This window comes from Glycine soja, chromosome 19, assembly GCF_004193775.1.
Source record: "Glycine soja cultivar W05 chromosome 19, ASM419377v2, whole genome shotgun sequence".
Taxonomy (NCBI): Eukaryota; Viridiplantae; Streptophyta; class Magnoliopsida; order Fabales; family Fabaceae; genus Glycine; species Glycine soja.
In genome coordinates, this window is record NC_041020.1 from 45619323 (window position 1) to 45645021 (window position 25699).

The window sequence follows — 25699 nt, forward strand, 5'->3', positions numbered from 1 at the left end:
AAACTAAATATATATACTACCCAAATCAACTACTCGTTGATAAATACAATGAATTTTAATTATACATATCAGAAATTGATCTTCATATAACTGCATGTATATGATTTTATGATAAAGGTTTGCATTTCTTACTAAATGCATTTCTATAGTATACTATGCAGAGAAAAAATGTTTCTATATAAATTATATATCTCTCTCACACACATTTATTATTAAAACTATAACATATATAAAAGCATGTGACTCTAAGTAACAGCACTAAAAGTTCCTTTCAACTTTTATCAATACTACTTTCATTTGATATGCCTCGACAATCACATGTGAACAGTGAGTTATGTGAGTATTAAAAGTTCTTATTTTGCTTTCCGAAAAAAAAAAAGTTCTTATTATGCTTTTTTCAATTTATTCAATAAGCTCAGTTAGTTCTTATTTTGCTTTCCGTAAAAAAAAAAAAAAAGTTCTTATTATGCTTTTTTCAATTTATTCAATAAGTCCAGTTCCCCAAGTTAGTTATGTGGGCAATTACAATTTCATACTCAAACAACATTTTTAATATTATAAAGGAACAAGTTTCTTTTTGACAGGTAATGGAAGAAGTTTTTAATATGATTTATATTTAACAAAATATTGTCGTTACGAAACAATTAATTAAAGCCCTCCAAATTAGAATCAGTTGCTTAAATGGAAGTAAATTACTTTAAAAAGTAATTTAATTACCTCAATTGTGATTTGGCCACGCCATGTGGTGTACAACTATAGCATTTTCTTTAATCAATTAAGACATGCCCACCATATTCAATAATAATAAAAAGACATGTCCACAATATTCAATAATAATAATAACAAAGACATGCCCACAATATTTGCTTGCTCCAAATTCAATTTTTAGCATTTCAACTTTTCAAAAAGTCATTGAATTTAAAAGGGAAACAAAAAAAAAAGAATTGAACTCAAAATCTGGAACAAAATCGTGATTGATTAACCCTTTCTTCTTCTCATTTCTGTGTCAGCTTATAGCAAAACAAAAATCCATTACACAATTGTCAGGAAATACAAATCAAAACCTGAATCTCACTACCCACCTATACTTTTTTTGTGGGGCAATCAATGCTTAGTTGCACCTCATATTTATAACTTACACCTAACTGTATCCTTTCCAAATAATTCTGTACATTAAAATTTCTAAAAGAGGCACCATTCAAAATTCTCGTTTTGTTTCACACATAATTCGGGTATGAATTAAGCAAATTGTTCGGTATGCATGGAGAATTCCTCCACGCCCGAGCATGCAATTTGAGTATCTCTCTAGCTTTTTCCTTAGCCCTGTTTCCACTATCCACCTGAAGCACCAAGCACAATTTCGCGACCACACCGAGTTTCAGCATTTCTTGAACAACATGTGGAGTCGCAGAGAACCTCGAAAGAGACAGAATAATCTTAACAGCTCTATCATTCGCCAAAGTCGAAACCCTTAGAATCTTTTTGGACACAATGGCAAGACCTGCTGCATGGCTCAAAAGTTCTGCTCTTCCCTCAGCACACTGGCATAGCAGCTCCAACAACACCAGCATCATCTCACAAGGCTTTCTCTCCTTGCAATCGAGAAGAAGCTCAATCAAAACAGGAACAGCACCTGCTTCCACAGCTCTGATCCTGTTCCTCCCCCAAGGAGAGAATTGGATCAGGGTTTGAAGGGTCGCCTTTGATGTCTTCTGTGAAATTTGATCCTTCAGGACTTGTACCAGTTCGACAAAAAGTTCTTGTCTTAGATGCAATAGTTGCACTGGTTCAGCCACTTCGGAAATAGATTTCAACAAGAACACAGCATAAGCGCGTGATTCAAAGAACCCCTTTTGCATGACTCTTGTTAAAGACTCAATAAACTCGCCGTTTCTGAAGCTTAAGAGAGTCTTCAACCCTTGTTCGGATAAATGAAGATTATGAAGCAAACTCAACGCTTCATCGCATGCACTTGTTTTCAACTCGAATCCAGATCCGTCGTTTGAGTCAGCCTCATGTGAAGAATCAATGTTGCGGTTGGTGTTGATTACAATTGATGCTAGAAACTCAACAGCGCCAGAAGCCTCCATGCACCGCTTATTTGTTTCGCTTCCGGAAGAGATGGATTTGAGTCTTCTGAGGCATGTGAGAGGGGAATGAGAAGCGTCTTTGAGAAGCTTCGAAATTTGGTTCTTGTTAACGGGGGGTTTAGGGGTTGGGATCCTTTCGATGCCGTGAGAAGCGTTCATGGAACACCACGCTTGGATGAGTCTACGAAGGGTGTGGTTTGGTGTGAGATCGGTGTAATCTATCAAGGGCAGTTTGGTAATGGGGCATGTCGTGTTTTTCTTCGAGAACAGCCAGGTTTCGATGCTTTCACGGTCGTAGGTGATGCCCGTTGAGACCGTCACTGGATCCTTCATGATATCTAGCGAAATGGGGCAGAGAAAGAACGAAGGAACATCGATTTCGTTCATGTCCAAGTAGATAGATAAAATTAACCTTAACCTTGCGTAGATCAGAAAAGGAATTGAAGATGAGTTTGTGAACAGAAGGAGTTGTTGTTATGAGTTTGAAAACTTTGGAGTTGAGAAATGAGAGAGAGGTGTGGTGGTGTTTATATACACAAGTGCGTGTGCAAAATGTGGTGAAGTCAAAACACGGAATAAAAAAAAAAAAACAGAGCCTCCATTTGAAGAGAGAGAGAGAGAGAGAGAAAGAGTGTGCGATGACTTTTCCAAAAGAAGGAAAGTCTCAACTGAGATTGGGTTAACGTTACCCAGTCGTTGGTGAACACGTACATGAAACAAAAACATTAACAGAAAAAATGAGTGAAACATTTAATGCACATGGGAGAATTAGCTACTTGACAGCTTTACCTGTCGTATTCTTTACTGTCTATCAACTTGTTTCCTTCTTCTTCTTTTTTTATCAAACAATTTGCTTCTTTTCATCCTTATCCTCAACAGCAATGAAAATACTACTTGTGATGCATATTAATTTTGTTCTCTCTTTTTGATAAAATTAATTTATAAAATAAAAATTAGTTTTTTGTGTAAATTTTTTATTTTAATCGAAAGTTTAAAAGATTTGACTTTATTTACTTAATTTGTAGATGTTATTGTTACATTTACTATTAAATATATTTAATGAACAAAAATATTATTTGACTTAAGACTAATTTTACCCGTCCCTAACTTGACTTTCAAAATTAACAAAACTTGGTAAATACTTTAATTTAGAGTTCAAGCTCAACTCTTTCCACTCTAAACGTCATTTGTTGGACAAACTAGATTAAGATTCCCTTGTTTTGCAGTTGATTACATTATATTTTGCTAAAAACGAATATTAAATCATTAAACATATTCGAGATGTGTGTATAAATTAATCTCAATTATATATTTTTCATTGGAAAGTATGAAAATTATTTTCAATGCTATAAAGGGGATTAATTTTAATCTTCACTAAAAAAACTAGTGCTAAAAAAACTTTTTGGAATATCCTCAAATAAGTTAAAAAAATTCTCTAATTAATATTTTATAATAAATAACAAAATAATTTCTTTAAATGTTAAATATTAAAAAATAGGTAAAAATATTTAATATATTACACCTTAAAATGGAGTATAATGTATAGTTTTTAAGCATTAAGTATTAAGTAATAAATAAAAATCATTTTAATAAATGAATAAAAAGTAGAGATTTATAAAAACATACCTTACAACTGCATATATTTATTATAGGAAATTGATTAAGGAACGATAAGTAAAAAAATTACTTCAAAATAAAACGATACTTAATTAAAACTATCAAAGTAACTAGTTAGAAGGATGTCTAGAATTATGTTGGTTGCAAAAAGGATGCATAGAGTGATTTTGATTAAAATACCGTATAGTTTTTTAGTGTTATTATTAAATTTTTAAATGAATTTTATAATTTAATTTTTTAACCGATTCCCTGCATTTCTAATTTGTCTTATTGGTATCCTTACTTTAGTAGTGGTTATTCAAATTTCGTTAATTTTTCTTTAACTATAGAAATTTATTTTAAAATATAAATAAATTTAATTATATGGATTTATTTAACAAATAATTTAATGTAAGAGACTTATTTAAATACTAGACAAAATTATAATTACTAATACAGTGATTTTTATCTAAAAGGAAATGTTTAGCATTTGGGTGCTGGGCGACAAAGTAATGTGTATATTTCCACCACATAACGTGTGTACAAATTAAATAGCGTAAAGTAAAATGAAATCATTGGGCGTAACGTGTGTATATTTAAACACAGTTTTATTATTAATTTAAAATTACTTTATACGATTTGAATTGCATCTTTATTTAAAGATTTTAATTAATAATTTCATGTTCTTAAAATAAATAATAATCTTAAATTTATGTACAACAAGCTCGAAGGCAAATAATACTTTTATATATAACAAATCGATAGTAGTTGTTTAACATACAAACAGTATATGCATGAGTACATGACATATCCAAATGAATGAAGACAAGTGAATTTATTCTGGTTAGTGCATGTCGTATTCTTTTCTTTGAGGGCTTGTAACTCCCAAATACCGTAGTGGCTATACAATATCAAATTGTTATATTAAGTATATTGCTCTAAAGGTGAGTTTTTTAATTATTTCCAATTTCCTACTATATATAGAATGAAAGCAATAAAATTCATGCACGTTAATTGTAAGTGTTTTCAGTTAGGTCAATCACCTCATCTGTGTTTAAGAGATTCTAGAGGACAATAACATGGAATATAAAATATTCTACATTTGAACATCTTGTATATTATAGCTCATTTTCGGCTTCGGATTTGAAAACTTTTTTACATTTTACTACGAGGACTGAAATATGAATGCAAACTATTCCCAGGATTATATATTTTCTGTCGCACAAGGTTCCTATATATTAAACAATATAAAATCACCTTAATTATAATTTTTAAATGCTTTTTAATTCTTAAGTCATGCTCTTAAACAATATAAAATACCTTCATATTTTCCCAGGGATCAACTTTTCTATCTGGCATTTCATAAAATTTGAAATAATTGTTTTTTTAATATATCCGATTGAATTTTGAAATTATAGTCCCCATTATTATTATTTTTTAATTTTCATCTCCAAAATTTTAAATGAATGTTTTTAATCATTAGTATTCATTTCAAGACAGAAAAATAACATATATTTTAGGACTAAAATCAATTATGGAGCCACGTCTTAATATATATGGAATCACATATATAGCACTTTTGGGTAGAATTAGGAGTACTAATTATTGATAGATCGACATTATAAACTATCTATTATTGACTTTGTAACATTAAAATGATTCAATCTTTTTACTAATATCATGTTGACCACGCACCTTAGAAAGACCGAAGACCTTTTATCAAACTTTTTTGTGTATGCATGAATCGTCAAACCCATTCTGTTGTTACCGAATACCATTCCCAGATTAAAATACATGAAACAAAGTCGTCAATAAGTGGGCGCCTTAAATTAATTACAGGAGGCGTTTCTGAAATTTCTACAAAAAATATTTGGTTTGTATGTAAAAACAAAAAAAAATCCCTCCATTTGTATATTTATTGACGTCAAATGTATTTTTAAAAAATATTTAATTATAATAATATTTATTAGAAATCAATTTTACTAAAATATCCTTATTTTTTATTTTTTATTAATGTATCGGCTGACAACAATTCTAAGATTTATTGGAAGATATAGCATTATTCATTATATTTACCCTTTTATATTTATTAATGTTTAAGGCTAATATACATTAATTAAGGAGTATTTAATATACATGTAAAATAGTATTGTTGTATTATACTAAAATATGTTTATTTAATAATTAATTCAATTTTTTTTTGTATAATAAAGAAGTATCTTAGATTTTTATTTAGATCATCAATTATCCTATTAATAAGTATCTCATTAACTGTAATAAGTTACTTGTTATAGTTAGCCATTGTTGAATAAAATGTGTGTATATATAATTATATATTGTCCCCACAATTTAAATTACAGTATTAAAAACTAATCCACAACAAGTCTAGTCTCCACATATTATTTATATTAGTATTGCCTTTCAACATACTGAAATTACTGAATACTATCTAACAATAACATAATAATGACAAAAAAAAAATATAAGTGAAAAAATAATGAATGGTTTATAGACTAAATTTGTAAGACATTAATAATTTAAAAATAGAAAAGGCCAAAATATTAATAAATACGAAATAGAGGTTTGTCTAGAATAAATATAAATAAATGAAGTTTTTTTAATGCGTCTTCGCTGTAAATTTATGTTCTCTAAAAAGTGTCATGAATTGCCTTGAGATGTGTTGTGTTGTGTTTATTTTTTGAATTATATATGTTTATAACATAAAAATAGGCAATTTGACATTAAGAAAAAAAAAGTTTAAATTGTGTTGAGCTATAAATTTTTTTTTGTTTAGTTAAAAATTTATATTATTTATTTATTTTTCTCAATTTTCCATTCGGTCTCTCAATTATTTTTTAGCAAATTTATCCAAACAAAATATAATTTGCATTATATTGATTATTAAAATAATCTAATTTTTACAGTTGTCCCGAATACACTTTAAGAGAGAAGAAAAAAACCACTTTATTTTTTTATCCTTCTTATTTCTTTTTCTTCTAAATAAATCAGATAGAGCATTAAAAATAAAATATTATAATTTTTTTTGTTAGATATACAAACGTATTTTTACTATAAAATATTTTTTATTTCTTAAAATTAACATTTTGCCTTCCTCCAATCATATATTTGTTTTTCAATTACAAAAATATACAAATTTATTATCTTTTTATCTCTAAAATTTCTTGAATTTATGTTTTTAATTCCTATCTAAATTTTGATGGTAAGTTCTTTAACTTTATTTTATCAAATTAAACCATGTATCACCCATATTGACAACCCAATCGATATGTTTTTAACCCTAGAGTCATATATTTTTTTTTATATAAAATATATTTTTAATCGCTCACATGTATTCAGATTAATTGATAACATTAGACTAATTAATGAAAGGTTTAAAATATTTTACCAAAAAATTATAGTGACTATCTTATTAAATTAATCCTGGATGACTTAGGTGACAAGTCATTAGATTGATAACATAATCGTTAAATCATTAATTAATATCGCGACTTGAATGCAGTGATAGTGATTAAAATTGCTGATAGAAAAAAGTTCAAGAGATTTGACCCGTCAAAATTTAGATTAGGATTAAAAGCACACGTCTAATAAAGTTTAGAAAAAAAGATAGTCAACCCACACTATATTTATTTTTCTAATTTCTAATCTCAAATATTGCCTAAAAGATATTCATAGTATTTTATGAAAAGTCAGCCGTATCAAAAATAAATTATATTGTTATTGTTCAATTATGATGCTTCAAAGAATTACGATACTTACGTGTTTTTAATCTCCAAGAGCATATGTATGTTTTCGTTAGTTGTATGAATCCTATTTGTTTATCTAATAATGATTGCGTTTTTTAGAAGAGAATTGTTCCTCCAAAATCATTAAAAATGTATCATATAATAGTAAGCTCTCATTACCGATTTAAGGCGTTGAATTTTCAGCATTTCAAAAGCGTTTTAGGAGCGACCAGGTAGAACGTAGAAGTTTAGAACCATATTAACAGCACTAAACAAATCATTCAAACTAAAGCTGTTACAGGTTTGAACGCATGGTCTCACACTGAATGCGTCTTATTTCAAGTACAAAGAGCTCTTTATAATGTTTGTTAGAGGAAATTAATCATATTGATAGGAAAATAGACTAACACACTAATAAACTCTATAACAGAATTAATAATTTGAGAAATAAATTTTCCCAACTTACAAGAATATGTGAGAAACACCAATAAAATATAAAGTGCAAAAGTAAAAATTAGAGTCTCCAAATCAAAGAAATAATTTCACTATAATCAATAAAGATATAAGAGGACCTCCAACAAATGCACTAAAACGTACTATAAACACTCAAAGTAAAATAAATCCCTGATTGGTACAATAGAGATAAAAATATAAAATTCCAAAATATATAATAGATAATGCGAAACACTTATCTTTCTTTGTAGATATTTTTTTCCCGATATAACCGGACAATTTGAAGCATCATGCGCTTAGAACCTGCAGTCAAATCCAATGGTGAACAAATCCGGAGTTGCACTCTGAAATACGTTTTCTAGTGAGTATGCGAAAATCAACACGTTGATTTCCCTCTCTTTTTTTTTTTCTCTTAAATGAATGAGTCTCTCTCACTGTATCTTAGTCTCTAATCTGACCCCTTTCCACTTAACTAAGTGAGATATATGAACATTTTCATTTGGACCTTTACTCCACCAGAAGCCCAAAAAATCCAACACATGTCGTACTCTTACCAAGAGGCAATATCTCCATTCTTTGCTCCTTCAAAATATCTTAGATCTTGTAGTTGCAATCTTGCTGCCACCACTTTTGAACAACCATTGTCACACCACCATGACCTCGCTGCCACCACCTTCGAACAGCCATAGTCATGCTATGCATCTGGCCTTTGTTGAAGCTGAATTGCATGAAATTTTGTTTGGCCTCGAGTTGGCCTAAATGAGAGAGGCTATAAGATGATAAGGGTGGATATAGATTCTTAAATTGCGTTTAAGCTAGAGGTGTAGGGTTGTTGTTTACAACATCCGTTTTACAACCTTGTGAAGGAGATTCATGTTGTTCATTCGCATCAAGGTTATGTTAATCGGAGACATATATTGAGAGGCAAATCAGATAATCGACGCGTTGGCTAAGCAAGTTTTTTTGGCTTTGCGACCTCCTTAGATTTACAAGTTCCCTCTTCCTTGTATTCTTATTGCTTTACGAGCTGATATAGCTCATGTCTCTTTCCCTAGCTAGAGTCTTCTAGTCCTCTAAATTTGTGTAATTCAAAAAAAAAAAAAAAGATAATTACATGCGCCTTAAGGAAATATGTCTCTTCAGACTCAATGTGAAGTTGTTGTAAAAATATTTACGCAACAAGAAGTCATGTTTCATAAATTATAGTTTCCTCATTCTTATTTTACTTTCTAACAAAATCCATTTCTTTCGAAATAACTTCAATTTTAAATGTATAAATTATGTAACACTAGATGCAAATCACACTAGAAATACAAAAATGACTTAAAAGACTTATATAAATATGAAACAATACTGTTGAGAATAATTTAAAAGAATTAATTAATATTATTTATAAGAAAATGACTTAAAAAAATAAATTTATATTACTTATACTGAAAAGATGTATTTATTTTTTAATTTATCACTTAAGAATTATATAATTATGTTTATATTAACGAGAGCACAAGAAGGCCTATAGAACGTATTGTATATATATCAAGTCTTCGGAAAGAACTCCTCGTAGCTAAGAAGCTCTGAGCCCCTAACAACTCATGCTCGATCAGAATTACATGATAACTATCCTCAGAGATATAATTAGCAAAACAAGTAACTTAATTATTATATATAGCTTCGCACTGCATATAAGGAGATCCCCGCAGGTAATTAATTAAACACTTTCCCAACAAATGTATAGCCATAACCGTATCCCCCAAAACCTGCTACCCATCAAAGGAATAGAAGAACCCTAGCCTGTATATATATCACAATCCTAAGAAAACGCTTTTGTGAGTTCACATGTACACCACTAAAAAAAACATCTGTCCACCCTTGTTTCCATAAGAGGTAACGAGTTAAACAACAAAATCCTCATCAATTTTCTGAATATTCCCGCACTACAAATGAATTCACCAGATTGATCTCATAATCCCAAACGCACCATCACCAAACTAGTACACAGTGTATAGACTACATATGAAAAATAAATTATTTTGCGATGAGTACATTAATTTAATTCTGTTGTTTTTTCTATTTTAGTCTATCATTCTTTGTTTGCATTCTTTATTCTTTAATATACTTTGGTTCACAATCCTTACTAATTTTTTTATTAAATGTTTTCTAATTTAAAAGGCAAATAATATGTATTATATATATAAGTGAAGAAGGATATACATTAAAAGAGCTGGATGCATGTACAGTAAGACACTATACACATGCTATATCCCCTGGCAGAAAGAAAAATAAAAACCCCTTCACACAAGGATACAAAACCCATCTAACCAAAAACATCAAAATCCTCAGAGATTAAGCAATTTATAAACACCCCAACGGGTTTACTCACCAAGAAGGAAAGAAGTAGCTAATTTAGATGTGAATGTTGACTTCAATTTAGTTATCGTATTCCATTCACAACATCTCCTTTTAGTTTTCAGGTATTTTTATCTTTGGAATCGGTAAATCTGTCATGTTCCATGCATGCATGAGACATAGTAGATTGTCCAATAGGGATTCAATTTTGATTGGAATATTAAAAAGTGATATATATATATATATATATATGATTTAGCCACTTTATTTGGATCAATAAATACGAATTACAATATTTTGCTAAAATTTTCAAATGAGTTGTCTTTTAAACTTCAAGCTCACGTTGATTTCTATAAAGATTAAAATGAGATTGATAATTTTTTCCATGTCAATACGTCTTAATAGTCTTATAATAAGGATTTCTAAACAGAAAATTTGTTTATTTTTCCTCCTCACCTCTTCTTTACTCCTTGTAAATTAAACAAAGTGTACACATATTAAAATCCTTCTCTCCTCACCTCCTTTAAACAAATTCTCAATTCAATCCTCTAAATTTATATATATATATAAATGAATAAATTACACATGTTGTCTTCTAAAATTTAAAGAAATTACATATATATTTTTTTGTAAAACTTACATAAGTCTTCCTCATATTCAAGGAAATTAGACATTGTTTTTAAAGCTTGCACAAATCTTCTAAATGTTGTTTAAATATTTGACAATAACAAATTATGTGTATTGATAATTTTAATTAAAAAGGTTAAAATATTGTTTTGTTCTCATAAATATGAGAATATTTAAAATTTATCATTGCAAAAAAAAAAAAAAAACAAAGTCTCTGTGAATTCGACACTCAGACTTTTGAGAATTTTACTATTTGTGACGATTTAGTACACTTGCCAACGAGTTAACATCAATAAAGTCATAAAGTTATTAAAATGTTTAATCGTGTAATTAACTTTATTACATATTTCTTAAAAAGAAAAACTTTATTGCGTACCTAGTTAACAATGACATGATCATTACATGTGATTAATTACTTGTTTAAATATGATTAATTTTGCTTACAAGTAGTTAATAGTTTTATAGTATTGTAGGTTGTCACACGAGATTAACTACATATGTATCCAGCAAGTGGTTACTTATCCAGCAAATATTTCCTCCCAACCAATAAGCAAAAGGATTAAAATCTCAAGCGTAAACGATTAATAAATGGAGGAAGAGAAATTACATGCATGTAAAAACAACTATTTTTGAAAAATTGGACCCTTCACAATAAAGTACCAGCAGGTGCTTCTCTATACATAAACGAATACGATGCAGCATAAAGTGTAGGCCAGCCAACTTGTACATAAAGTATAAGAATACGAAATTACGAGTCGTCTATTTATTAAGATTACTGTTTGACCGTATGACATATCAGAGTGTAGGGAGGCGAGACTTCACAATTCAAACGGGGCTTAAAGAATTCATACTTTTTTTTTGCTGAATAATTCATACTAAAGCGTCTAATAAGGGGTGCGAAGAGCGGAACGGAAATATGAAAGGAATATTTTATGAGAAGGTCTTAAACATGTCAACAAGAATTGGTTTTAATTTTCAATAGATTTTAGAATTCGATATAAACACACAGGAAAAAATGAATAGTCTAAATATTGAATGTGAAAACGTGTTAGCATGAAAAGTAAATAAAAAGGAAAAATTAAAATATAATTCAATGATTAAAAATATTTCATAATAATTGAGCAATGTTAATCCATAAACTAGATTAATTAAATAATTAATCCAACATATATGACTATATATGTGTATTTTGCATAATTATAAAAGAATTTATTACTATGCATTGAATTGTCAGCATAAATTTGTATATTACTATTTAATGGCGTATCGTCACATTGTTAAAGAATTTTTACTAAAGTCATATTTGGATAAGTTTCTCTGTAAATATTTATCAAAAATGAAAAAAAAATTCTTATAAGCTAAAAATAAGTTGCTATAATCACTGAATCACACGTAGTAGAAACTAGAAATTGTCATTTGTTTATTCCAATTAACAGTTAATATACAGGAAATGGAATAAAAATAATAACGGAGAGGATGTTTTTCCTGACATAACATACAAATTTTATCTTTCAAGAGTTAAAAGTTTGTTAGGAAAAGACGACGTAATTATCGCCAAAATCGATCAACACTACTGAGTCAGATAGATATAGATATCTCTCTCGATTTGGAGAATAAGAGACCTGGTCGTCGTCGTCGTTAGTATTTGATGAAATTAAGAGCGTTTTATGGCCCTAAATGCCGGTTTCTTTGAATAGATATATTCTCTTCATCACATTAATGCTTCCAAACTTCCAAGTCTATTCTTCTCTTCCATCTTTTTCCAACAAAGTTGGGACCAGACAGCGTCTCTACTGAATTAGTAGCGCATGAATTTCACTTTTTCTAAGCTCAGTATGACCCATTAAGCATCAACCTTCCACCAATGTCTGAAAAGTTATATATTTAGAAAAAAATGTATCGGTACGTAACTTATTGTTTAATTAACATATTCTTGGAAAACATTTTTTTTTATAATTATGTTAATTTTAATGAGCTTTATTCCCATGTGTTTTGGTGAGTTTGTTTTCTTAAATATTACTATTAAATAAGACAAAAATATGTTAGGAAAGAACATGTTTATTAATTGACGAAAAATAATATGTTAATTCCTTTGTTCCCACGCGTGTTCGGTCTTAGACTCTTTTTGTAAAAAAATAAAAACCCTAAATTTTTAAAGTATGTTTATTTTATGAATTAAAAGTTGATTCTTGAAAATATACTGTGAGAAGGTTACATATTTATGTAAGAATTTTGATTTGAACCTAACTCAATGTTGGATCTATAATGTTACCTGCAATTAGACCACATACAAATGTTTAGTGCTCGAAAGCTCGAGAGGTCTAATCGATGATGGAAAGAAATGTGTTGGAAATTCGAGACCAAGCTTGCCTCCGGTGCTACCTTTCGGCTCACATTCCTTCCATGAAGCTTGGCGTCTTGTACGGTAATGCACACGTTACTAATTGTGTCACATGTTATGTTGCTTTTCCAAATCATACATCGCACTCTTTTATTGATATATATTTTAATTTATTTTCTTATTTTTGTCATTGTTATACTATTTAAAAAATTATGAGTTAGCTCAACTTAATCAGCTTGTGGTTTGAGGTAAGTTGCCAATTTCCTGACTTAATAAGAAAAATGGAATTGGGCTGCCTTGCTAAGAGTTCAAGTCAATTTTGTAACAATAACCAGCAAGCCCAATTTTACAACCCCATAACAAGAACCAATAAGATCCATTTTATAACAACAATGTAACAACTTAATTTTATGACAATAGTTCAGGAACAAAGAAGCTAATTTTATAAAAAAAAAAATAATCCTTAAAACAAAAATGATAGTATATTAAACAATTTATCATGTTTAATATGGCATGCCGCACAAGCCATAAAAATTCCATTATCTTAATTAGTACAGTTCTTTGCTAATGGTCTGTACTTCCTACTTTAAAAAAGTAAAAAATAAAAAATAGAAACAAGAAAAATTCACCTATAATTATTATATACTTACGCATGAATGGAGTAAAATAAGGTTTGACACCTCGCACATTATAAATTTGAATCTCATTCGTTGTTTTTTAATAAGATAAATACAAGTATTTCTATAAGTATTTTTTGAGTTTGAAAACTTTCTTTCTTGCACACAAACATCATCTCATCCCATAAATTTTTATTTCCTCATGAAAAAAAAAATGAATATAACTTAACTAATCTACATTTCATCGAAATGATAACTTCATCATAAAAAAAAAAAAAGATAACTTTAAAATTCAAATTTTAATATGGCAAGTACTTTTTTTGTGTCTTGAATTATAACTTACGGTATATTTACAATCAATCCCTATTATCGTCTACTTGATTATGCACATGTGTATGTATAATTAAAATGTTTCTTGATAAAATGATAGGATAAATTGATTAAGTCTACATACATTTAATTTTTTAAAAGGTCAGACACAGAACCATATCCATGGCAAGTTGCCCAAGTTGGCAGAGGAAAAAATATATATATAGAAAAAAAGGGAACGCAACGATGCGTTTAAAGTCGATAAGAAGAAGCAAATCGGTAATAGGACAGGACCGTACGAGAGTGCGATGCGATGCGAATGTGAGTGACTGAGGGAGTAGGATTGTTTTTGCTTCTTCCATTTTGAGCCTCAGCGTTTCCACTTTCCTCTCACATGGAGTACCATAGAGATCGGGTACTTATTTCACTATTCCCTACTCTGATTCATTTTAATCAAATTAATTTCATGACCACATGTCTCTGATTTTCCTCCTTCTTCTTTTTTATGCTCTTTCACTCTTTGGATTCTTCGATGATTTGTTTCACTTTTGCCTCTGTAACTCAAGATCGCATGCCTTTTACCTGTTTTACTGATGTGGTTTTAACTCTTGTTTTCTGAATTGCAGGTGTAGAAATCTTGCTTCTCCGTGGTCTTATTCTCAATGGAACCTATTGTAAGTTTGTTTCTCCACCCTTTCCCCCCTCTATTTTATACCGTCATCAAATTTCAGCTCTAGTAATATGACTTTAAGAAGCTTTAAAATAAATATAAAATAAAAATTAGGTTTTTTTATATATATTCTTCTTTCATTTATTGGCTCCCTAGCTAGATTAATGTACATCTAGCTTTTAACTGAATGCAACTACAATCTGTGAATTGGAGTGCCTCAATAATTATCAACATTAACCAAGGTTTTAAATTGGCGCTGTTCCGTTGCATTCCTTGATATTGCGGGAAATAGTGGACAAATGCATCCAATGCAGCAGCTACAATTGTGTCTGTGATTGTGAACTCCTTAAAAACCTTGATGTTGTAGCTGAAATCGCGGTTGCGAACCATTCTTTAGAACCTTGAAAACAGCCAATGCCAGGGTTCATCTCTTCCAGATTTCAATTATTATTGCTCCTAAATGTATGGTGTTGGAGTCTCTCTTCTGTGTCTGTTATTAGTGGTTACACACTTACATTCTCCTCTTTCATCCAGGGTAAAGAAGAAAAAATTGCTTGTGTGATTGGTGACCGATCAACTAGTGATGTTGATGTGAGGCTACGCACACAGGAAGGTCGAGATGATTGGCTATACTGCCACTCAGAGATTCTTGTGAAGAATTGCAAGTATTTTGCCGATCGGTTGTCTGAGAACTGGCCAACATGTCAGATCCTTGATTCACGCAACTGTGTTGATGTCTATTGCCAAGAGTTGAATTTTGATTACCATGTAAATCTTATACGCCTTCTCTACATTGTCGTAGATAGTTCAGTTGATGATTTGTGGCATGGTGTTAGGAATTCCCTTGGCATTCTCCAGGTCGCAGTTGAGCTTGGATGCCCACAAATTGTAACTGCCTGTGTGAATTACTTAGAAGCGGTGACATGGGAAGAGGCTGAGGAGGATGAGATATTGAAAATTGTACCTCGAATGGGATTACAGGCAGAGCCTATCCTAGCTAGACTTCAACCAGTTAACCAGTCTGCTATTGTAAACATCTTTGTCTCTGCCCTCCGCTTTGCTACATCATCCCCACCTCCACAAATGAATGATCTTAAATCTTCAGCGCAAGAGCAACTTGAGTACATGCTAACTGAAGATGATGATGCCCCTTTGTTGACAGCTGATGACAACATAAAACTTGAGGTAAAAGAATGTGTAAACAGACTATTTTCCCAGTTTAATGACTCATTAACAGCTTTGTTCTGTGGTTCCACAGAATCACTCTCTGGGGCTGGAAATATTCAGTTGTTTAAATCCTATTTGACTGATTTGTCATGGGCTTGTCAGATATTGAGTAAGTTGGAAATTATGAGGGAATTTGTCGTGTATTGGTTTGATGCATCGGATAAGATTGTCAAGGTGCTTGAACAAGGAAGTTCTACAACTGAAGTAATTGAGATAAAATTAAGAGCTATTGAGGTGACATCCAAGGTGTTAGAGGCAATTGGGTATGGCACTGTTATATTGCCAACTGCAAAACGCCTTCAGGTCTTGAAAGTGTGGCTTCCATTTGTGAGGGTTACAAAACCATTGATTGATTCTGTCACCATGAATTGTGAGAATGCCATGCTGCTTAAATTAGATGGTGAAATGTGGCAATCCTTAGAATCCACATTTGTCTCCATCATTCTTGCATTGCCATCAGGGGATCAGGCAGAGGTTTTAACTGAGTGGCTGGATAACGAGTACATGCAGTATCCAGACTTAACTGAGGCATTTGAAGTGTGGTGTTATAGGTCCAAGGTTGCCAAGAGAAGACTATCATTGCTAGAGGATGAGCATGCCATGACCAACTCATTTTGATGCTTTCACAAATTCTGTTTCTTTATATTAGACTACTAAACTAAGATTTTTCTACCTTGTCAAGGCATTTAAAGAGATCATCTCTTTTTTGCACATGAATGGAATTTTGTGTAGGAGGCGTTTAAAATCTCCATTTCTCATCAATTCAATGTAAATTATGGTAAAGAATTTGTAAAATGTTGTAGTTTCTAACTATGAACAGTAAACGATGTATTTTTTAAATAACTGATTAAATAGTAAGCAAAATGATGATACTATACTTGTTGACGACAACTCTGCTTGGGCATTTCTAGTTACATAGAGATGTAGCTCAAGACGGGTTGGTGCAGCTTGGTTTGTTAACTAGATGTAAAGCATACGTATGAAGTTATATAGTATTTTTTTTAAGAAAAAACTCATTTTCATGTTGACTTTTGACAGGAAAGGAGAAAAGTGAATTATGCACAAGAAAGAATGATGTTCCTTGGTTCTAAGGAGCGTAAGTGAAGGTATAAGATAAAATAGAAATTGAGAGTAGTTTGTGTCAGGATTGAATTCGAGTAATTGCTAGGAAGATTGAAATTTAAATCTGTCACCATGTAACCTGCAAAACAATTTCATTTCCCAAATCCTATCGGTTACCTCTTCTATAAGAGGGTAAAACTAAGCTGCAAAGATAGTAAAAAAAAATTGACAAGTTCATGTACTCTTAATGGTTGAGTAACATAAATAGACATTCATTCGCGCACAAATACTCAGTTTCCTCAATTGAAATTCAACACAGAATGATGTTTTTGTTATTTTATCTTTATTTCACAATTTAAATTAGACGTAGTCATACGAAGAACAAATTTAATGAAAATATTACTTCTGATTTTAAAAATACTTGGTTTATGGGTGAGGTACTCTCCACTGTGTTTCTCAGGTCTCTTGGCTAGTAAAGCTTAATAACGGATTATACACACCGTTGTGTAACTGTCATTGTAGATTGATGAACTATTATGATGTCATTAAAGGGTTGTAACAGGTTATTATTGAATAATTTATGAAGAGAACAATTTTTTTCTTTTACTGCAGATGAAGAGAACAATTATGTTATTGAAAGTGGTTTAGTTTTTAACCTAAACTTTATATTGCTGGTGTACCGGTGCACCCAGCATTTTATAAAAATGTTAAAACTGTTCCTACATTTTTTCCGTATTTGTGATGGGTGTGCGTGAGGGTGGTCCGTAAATTGTACAAGTTGATCCATATGTTGATATTAAGCATACGGATCAACTTGATCCGTAAGTCTTTTACAGAACAACACGGATCAACTTGATCCGTAAAAACCTTATGGATCAAGTTGATCCGTAAGCCTTTTACAGATCAACTTAAAAGACTTACGGATCAAGGATATTTTTATCATTTCATCTTAAGTGTTGGGTGCACCTAGCAACACCCTATAATCAATACTTAGAGTTGTTTTTAATCCTAGGCTTTAGGGTCAGCCCACTTTGCCCACCATAATGGACTTAGGAGCTTTTAGCCCACTGATTGACGGAGCCTAAAAGTCCTCAACCCAGTTAATATGGAGCCAAGAGTTAAGGAGGGTCGATCCACAAGTCATACCATTTTAAAAATATTTTTTAACGATTCAAAAAATAGTTTTTCACTTTAGACTTAACAAGAACAATTTTAGTTGGACCTCGATCATAATAATTTAAACTCAGTCTCGATCCAACTTGGCTTTGACTAGACTTCTATCTTGACAAGACTTACTAATGTCATAGAGAGAACATAAATCTGACTAGACTTGATTTAAAAATGATATTTTTGGAATTAAAAATGTAAAAATAGCGAGAAAAAAAAGGACAAAAACTACAAAAGAATATCGGAGAAGTGAGTGAGATAGAAAACAAACATCAACAAAAATGAAGACAAACTATTTCGGCTAAGCTCAAATACTAAAATTTTCACTTTAGTAATCATTTTACCTTATTCTCACATCCATTTGTTTTTTCTATGCATCCTCACATCCATATGTGGATACTCTATTAAATAAAATAAATGCATCAACCTTATGAAATGTGAATGTGAATTCTCTCCTTGTAACTAATTGACTTTTCGAATATCTCTATAATCAAATCAAAACCATACACTACATTTAATAATCCCCAGCGATTGTTCAATTTGTTATAATTTTTTGTTTAATATTATTAAAATAGGTTAATGCTTTTGGAGATTAGTTTACGTATTTGAAAAATGACCAATTTTCAAATAACATTGACTTACTTTGATGTCAATTGACTAATTTATAGACCAATTCCAAAACTTTAACATTAACTAATGCTGCAATTAATTGATCAATTACAGAATAAACTGAACAGTTGCTTCAGGATGTTAAATATAATGAACGGTTGTAATTTTACTAGAAAGGTAAAAGAGAGTTTATTAAGATGGTATCAAACATAAAGTTTGGTCAAAACCAATTTATGTTGTATTCAATGCGTCTTCGAATCGAGTAGCTATCGTGTACCAATTTCAGACAATCATCACATGAGTGTCTTGTGCATGTTTGTATTAAACTGGCATGCCAACTATCAGTTATGGTGGGCGCGATATCAAAATCTTTAGCAACAACTTGAACCTAAGAATTCTCATGTTGTAGGCCAAAACAGCAATATTAACCAAAAGAATATGGTTTTGATTGCATAGCTATTCCTTATATATTAGCAAAGATCTACGACAATTTAACCGATGCTTAAGCTAAAATAATACCAGTTCTGCTTGTTTTATTGAAGTAATATCGCATTAGGTGTCTGATAGATGGCTCGTGTCCGAATGATGATACTAAAAAGAAACTTTTAACGGAGTTACCATCAGTTGTTTACTTGAAAGTTAACAATAGGAAAATCTCATTTTTGTGTTACCGTAAAGGATTACTGATTCTTATTTAGCAATCTCTATACTGAGTTAATTCAATTTAACCAAACTTATTTTTTTATTTGTGACTAAGTAATTTTTATTTACCTTCACATGCACTTGTTAAAAAAGTTTCAAGTAAATAATTAAATTAGTCTCCAAAAGATTTAGTGTTAATCGTAATAATTTTTAAATAATCTAAGATTATGCTTGAAGTCTTTAAATGTGTATTTTACTAATTAAACTAATTTTACATTTAAGTATTTTGAAGATTAATTTTACTAATGAATATATCTCAAAACATTAATTTGGCGGATTAATTGTCATATACTACTAATTTGAACAATTTTGATTACTACTTGAGAGGGAGTATAAGTAAACTAGTTTCGCCCGGCTCAACCGATACGCGTGAAAAATGGTATGTTTAGTAAACATACATGAGCTTACTTGTACCTCTATCTTCTATTTTTTCACACATTGGCAAATGAGATGATTCTGTGCTTGTTTCTACTTGTATCAAATATGGTTTCAACTTTCATACACACAACTCTTCAGGCATTGCTTTCATTCCTTACGAAAGGAAAAAAACTTTCTGTAATAACATTTTTGCACTTTACTTTCATTTATTATATTTTTCTAGATTATTTTTGGTTTTAAATGTGCAATCAAAGAATGACCATTGTACTTAAAAAGAAAAATATTAAATCACAATGGTTCTGGTTTCTGCAGTGAAGAATATGTAAAATACCACAACATGTTGTTCAATCGAAGATATATTGGTATCTTTTACCAAAATAAAATTTATGACAACAATCCATCTATCCCACCTTCAGAACTTACAAAAATAATATACAATCTCAATCATATACTTTCAAATCCTAAGCTACCTTAGAGCTCAAATGATTCTATGCAGGGTATAAACCTATACTAAAGTAAAATTCCTTCTTTCTTTACACTACAATTGTTCACCACTCCCCCACATAATAGCAGGGGACTAAGAAGAAATTGTGAGGGATTCAGAAACAGCGAATGGTAGCAGTGTGCTACCACATTGCTCACCTTTCAATGTCTTATTTAGGTCACAAAGTCTGGCAACAATTGTGCAGCAAACCTCTTTGGGTTTTGCATGCTGATACTCTCATAAGCAGCTGTAGAGTGAGGAGAGGAAGTGCTTATGGCACCAAACTCATTTGGTTCACCAATGTCCAAGCTTCTTCCAAGTTGAATGTTTTGGTTTGGTAGAAATGTTTGATGAGTTCCTGGTAATGAGTCAAGACCAAGAGTGAGGGAAACACCATTACCTGAAAACCTTGGTGTAAATTGCTCTGCATCAAACCTTCCAATATCCCCAATTGGGTACTGTCCAAACCCACCAATGAAGTTTGTTTGGTTTCCCATGAAAGAGGACTCATTTCTGCCTTGCCTTTCAACCCCAAATCTCATTGAGAGCTGCTCACTGTTTTCATCATTGGGCTTCACATCCATGTTCAATGAAGGGACACTATTTGGGGAATGCATCATCTCATGGTTCCTTGGTTTCTTGGGACTTCCTTGTGTGATCCCATCTAGCTCTGATGACCCCATGAAGCTGAATCCTGATTGGTTTCTCACATTCACACCAAGTGGTGATGTTGAAGGTCTAGAAACTGAAACCATAGCAGTGTTCTGGCTCTTGGAAACTTCTTGTTTGGAATTAAAACTCTTAGCTTCGGTTTCATTGGAAGGACCTTTGTCTTGTGGGGCTGACATTTTCGAAGAAGAATCTTCATTGCTCTTGCTTGATTTATCCTCAGATCCATTCTGTTCATGATCCTTCATCTCCTCCATGTACATTTCCTCCACCATTGGCTTCCAAAGCCGAACTCGAGCATTTATAAACCAATTTGAAACCTGTCACACACCAAACATTATTAAGAGGAAGAACCATTCATCAAATGAAAGAGTCAAGTACCATTACTTCATCAGTCTAGTTACCTGGCTCCTAGTTAGCCCTGTTTGTTTTGCTAGCATGTGCTTGTCCGAATCCTTAGGATAACTGAAACCAAACTCAGTTATTTCAGCACAACATGCATAATATATAAAGTAATATAATTAATAGTCAACAACTCAAATGTTGTTAACTTTTTCGTCAAGACGATAAAACAAGAAGAAGAAAAAAAATGAATTAAACACATCACAATAAGATAAAATCAATTCATGCAATTTAGTTTTTTTAGAGAAAAAAATCAATTCATGTAATTTAGTTTTTTTTTGTTGGAGAAGTTAGACGAAAAAGTTTGAATAAAAGTTAAATTTAAATGTAATTTTGATTCTCTTGTTATTCAAAATCTATAATTTTGATCTTCTTTAAAAATAGATATATTTTATTCTCATGTTTTCAAAAATTATAATTTTAATTTCTTTATTTTAAAATAGAAATATTTAATCATTTAATTTTGTCAAATATATAATTTTCGTCTTTACATCTAATTCCAAAAATATTGATTGATAAAAAGTTTAATATAATGTGACTCAAATTAAATGATATGATTCAAAATTATTTATTTGATCTATGTTATAATTAATATTAATTCCATAAAGGTTAATGTTCAAAACGATGAAAATCACATATTTTATAAGAATGAGAATTAAATGTTTTTATTTTTAAATAAGAAAATTAAAATTGTAAATTAAAAAAAATAAGAGAACTAAAAAATTTTATTTTAAAATAGGATGACTAAATTATAAATTAGAAAAAATGGAAGAATGTATATTACATTTAAGTAAGTTAAGTGTGCTTACGGATGGAGGAAGTGTTCGAAGAGCCAAGCACGAAGAACAGAAACGGATCTTTCAGGCAATCCTCTCTGGGGTCTCCAAGCATTGTGCTGGATCATTCCCAATTGTTGAAGTGCTCGCTGTTGCCGAAGATGATGGTCAACATATTTGAGCCGCGAACCTTCCATTTTCCCTCCAAAGCAATCTTCTTCTCCTAAGCTCTTATTCGCAGTTCGAACTTGCCCTGCAATCGCATCTTTCAAACACCGAAACTGCTTCGAAATTGTTTGCAATGCAAGGGCAGTGTAAGTCCTCGCAGAACCAATCCCCGCAGCTTGCTCAAACGATGAAACCACTATCTCCATCTGCTGCTGGTACTGCCTGTACCTTTGCTCCACCTTCAAGAAAGAAAAATAGAATCACATCAATAAACTATCCATTAATTCAACTTCACAAATATTTTATTAACTGCAATCAACCACAACCATGCAATTTAAGACCATTAGCCATTCATAATCTTTCTAAATTTATATTCATTAATCATTACATAAGATGAAGCTATATAATATGTGCTCCAACACTTGTCGTAGCAATACCAATATTAAAAGCCAAAAGCAATACTACTACAATAATAGTATGTTTGAAAACTCGAGGAGAAGTAAGAAATTACTTCCAAAATGTGAAAGTTATAACTATTAGCTTCGGAGTAGAAAACATATGAGAAGGGAACCACACACTACAATTAAAGTGAACAACACATACCTCATCAAGCATACCGATTAGTTTGGCTTTCTTCATCTGAATTTCTTGTCTTTCTGCAGTTGATAGCTCTGAGCTACGCTTCCCGTTCCCTTCCCCACCAACTGAACCATCTCCACTTCCTGCTGCGGATGATTCTCCAATCACCCTGGTCTGTCCCCCACTCTTTTTCCTCAACTCAGTGCCAATCCCGTTGTTGACATTCGCAACCTCTTCTAGAAGCTCATGCGCTGCCTTCAAGTACTTTGAGCTCAAAGGCACGCTATGAATGCCCGAAGCTCCATTGTTAGTAACCCCAGAAGCCGATGACGGTGACCCGCCAGACACGCGCAGGTCGTCGCCGGACATGGCCGGGGCCTGACCCTCCCGGAACGACCCCAACCCCAAAGACAGCCCCTGCTGTGCGCGTGGAGTCTCACGCGCCGCCGAGGTGGGGTCGAACGCGTTCCAGGGATTGTACTGCATGCGCGGCAGGAAGCCATGCAGGGCCGAGACGTCGTGGTGCGCGTGCATGGAGTGGTGGTTGAGGTCTTGGGAATTAGGGAGAGGGACCCCAACGAATTGTTGGGTGTGAGAGGGCGGCGCGTGGGGGTTAAACGAGTTGTTGTTGCCCCCGGCAACCGCGGCAGGGTTGAGAAACACGAGGTTTCCGGCGGCGAGTGAGGATTGCTGCTGCTGCTGCTGCGGCGCGTCGGAGTAGTGGATGTAGCCGGGGTTCATGAGGACAAGAGTTTGGAGTCCGTCGGCGCCACCCGATTGGATTTCGGAGTTACCATGATGAAAGTATGTCGCCATCAGTTTTCTTGGGGTAAAATAGGTTGTTGTTACTTCACTGAAAAGAGAGCACTACTAGAACGTTAGTTACGCGAGCCTTTCAAAGTTCACATCCAGCACATAATAATACCACACAGGTCACAACCCTTTGTCCCAAGCACCTCACAAACACACACATGTAGTTGTATCTGTGTCCTACCTTGGATGAATCTTGTAACGATCTGTGGATCAACCCATCAACACACAACAACTCCCAACAATTGATGCTTATTGTTAGGTAGCTTCTCTGTCAAAAGTATCCTGATGAAACAAACAAACAGTGAAGTGCAAAAACCAATGAAGATTAAACCTGAATAATAATATTTGAGATCATGTTTCACTTGTAGTTCCAAATTAAGTTACATCTGAAATTGGTTTGCTTTGTGCATGGTTTTGTCATCGTGGTGTCTCATGAAGTAAAAGAAAAACTTGAAGGAGCTAGGAGAAAGTAGTGAAGGAAATAAAGAAAAGGAGATAATTCGTTATTTATATATGTTAGTTAATGAAATGAAATGATATGGTAGCTGTAGTATACCTGCAGCTGTGAGAGAGAAATTTGGGGTGCACACGTGCTTCATGATCATTTCTGAACTGCAAGGGAAAGAACAAAGAAGAATTTCATTAACAATGACTTGAAACCTATGAGAAACGGATTTTAGTGAGGAAAAGAGAGAGAAACAAAGATAAGCACGCACACGCTCAGTTAGTCTCACCCATGAAAGCGAAAAATACAGTTATTGGTAACGAAAACATACATGAAAGGAGAAAGAAATTGATGCATCAAACGCACCTGTCAACGTGCATATGTGATCTATCTATCTATCTATGTTTGGGATTTCATCAGTCGCTTCACACATACAAAGAGGAAGCTCTCTGTCAGACTCAAAATCCGCTGCAATTCCACCCCAACTGAAAAGGGTAAAAAATAAGTTGAAGAGAGAGATGGTTAAAAAAGACTCCGGAAAAAGATGTCCGTCTTTGTTGACTTCATTATCCACACATTTATGATCATTTTCTTTTAAAAGAATTGTTTTTTTTTTATTATATGAAATTCTGGGTAGGAGGGAATTTGTGAGAACAATGAAGTTAACATGCCTCACAGTGGGTTTTTTTTTTTGGAAAAAGAAGTACCTGTGAATAGATCAAAACAGGGGAACTTCTTTTGATTTGACCCTCTCTTTTCAAATCATTTGATGCACAAGCCTAGCACCCTTTGATGAGCAACAAAGAACTTTTGAAGAGAGAGAGAGAGAGAGAACAGTTCTGTGCTGAGAAATCTATAAAAATATATAATGAAAATGCAATCAAGGTGTGTCAGAAGATACAAACAGCTGAAAAACGAGGAAACGTCTCCTTCCGCAAAGCTTAATTAATTATTTGTTTAATAAGAAAAAGAAAAAAATATTAAATGGAGGATGATGATGGACAAGAAGCGGGTGGAGGGATCTCATTGCTCATTTCTCCATTAAATATCTTCTTGTCGTTTTCACAATTTCCATATTTTTTCTTATCAACTTATTTGGGAATTTTTTGTGGTTGGATGCCTGAGTTTGAAGATAAAGCAATTAAATTGCTAAGGAACACAGAACCAACTACCATAACACCAACTTTAATGCTTTCAAAGCTGAAAATATATTTGTCAGTTATTTTTATTTTTCAAAATATTTAACATTACAGTTGTATTTCCTTTGTAATGATTATCTCTTATTTTTTAATTAATGCATTATTATCTATTAAACTTTACCTATTACGCTTCACTGTGTAAATTTAGCAGATTAAAAGTGTAACCGGAAAAAGAGAAAAGGAAAAGAGAGAGTTAAAAAAGCAAGGGGTCCCAATCAAGTGCATGT

The 25699-nt window shown here is 32.1% G+C and overlaps 3 protein-coding genes across 8 annotated transcripts; 1 reads left to right on the top strand and 2 right to left on the bottom strand.

Moving 5' to 3' along the window:
* Positions 1-971: 971 nt before the first annotated feature.
* LOC114398970 (E3 ubiquitin-protein ligase PUB22-like) lies at positions 972-2602 on the bottom strand. The gene has a single exon (XM_028361064.1). It carries the CDS (start codon positions 2475-2477, stop codon positions 1218-1220), a length of 1260 nt encoding a protein of 419 aa, XP_028216865.1. The 5' UTR covers positions 2478-2602; the 3' UTR covers positions 972-1217.
* An 11759-nt stretch (positions 2603-14361) lies between these two features.
* LOC114400618 (BTB/POZ domain-containing protein At3g05675-like) lies at positions 14362-16902 on the top strand. Of its 3 annotated transcripts, none has more exons than XM_028363151.1 (4): positions 14362-14537; positions 14749-14796; positions 15327-15560; positions 15651-16902. In XM_028363151.1, exons 2-4 carry the CDS (start codon positions 14785-14787, stop codon positions 16635-16637), a joined length of 1233 nt encoding a protein of 410 aa, XP_028218952.1. In that variant the 5' UTR covers positions 14362-14537; positions 14749-14784; the 3' UTR covers positions 16638-16902. The 3 variants fall into 3 exon arrangements, with proteins under 3 accessions (XP_028218952.1, XP_028218953.1, XP_028218950.1); XM_028363152.1 differs by having other exon boundaries at positions 14363-14537; positions 15327-15977; positions 16122-16902; XM_028363149.1 differs by having other exon boundaries at positions 14363-14537; positions 15327-16902.
* A 3354-nt stretch (positions 16903-20256) lies between these two features.
* On the bottom strand, positions 20257-25197 carry LOC114399327 (BEL1-like homeodomain protein 1). 4 transcript variants are annotated; one of them, XM_028361509.1, is made up of 8 exons: positions 24981-25197; positions 24640-24758; positions 24385-24440; positions 24010-24110; positions 23040-23882; positions 22302-22675; positions 21495-21555; positions 20257-21410 (listed from the first exon to the last, which is right to left on the bottom strand). In XM_028361509.1, exons 5-8 carry the CDS (start codon positions 23829-23831, stop codon positions 20595-20597), a joined length of 2043 nt encoding a protein of 680 aa, XP_028217310.1. In that variant the 5' UTR covers positions 23832-23882; positions 24010-24110; positions 24385-24440; positions 24640-24758; positions 24981-25197; the 3' UTR covers positions 20257-20594. The 4 variants fall into 4 exon arrangements, with proteins under 4 accessions (XP_028217310.1, XP_028217308.1, XP_028217311.1 ...); XM_028361507.1 differs by having other exon boundaries at positions 23040-23868; positions 24981-25196; XM_028361510.1 differs by having other exon boundaries at positions 23040-23868; positions 24605-24758; positions 24981-25196.
* Between the last annotated feature and the right edge of the window lie 502 nt (positions 25198-25699).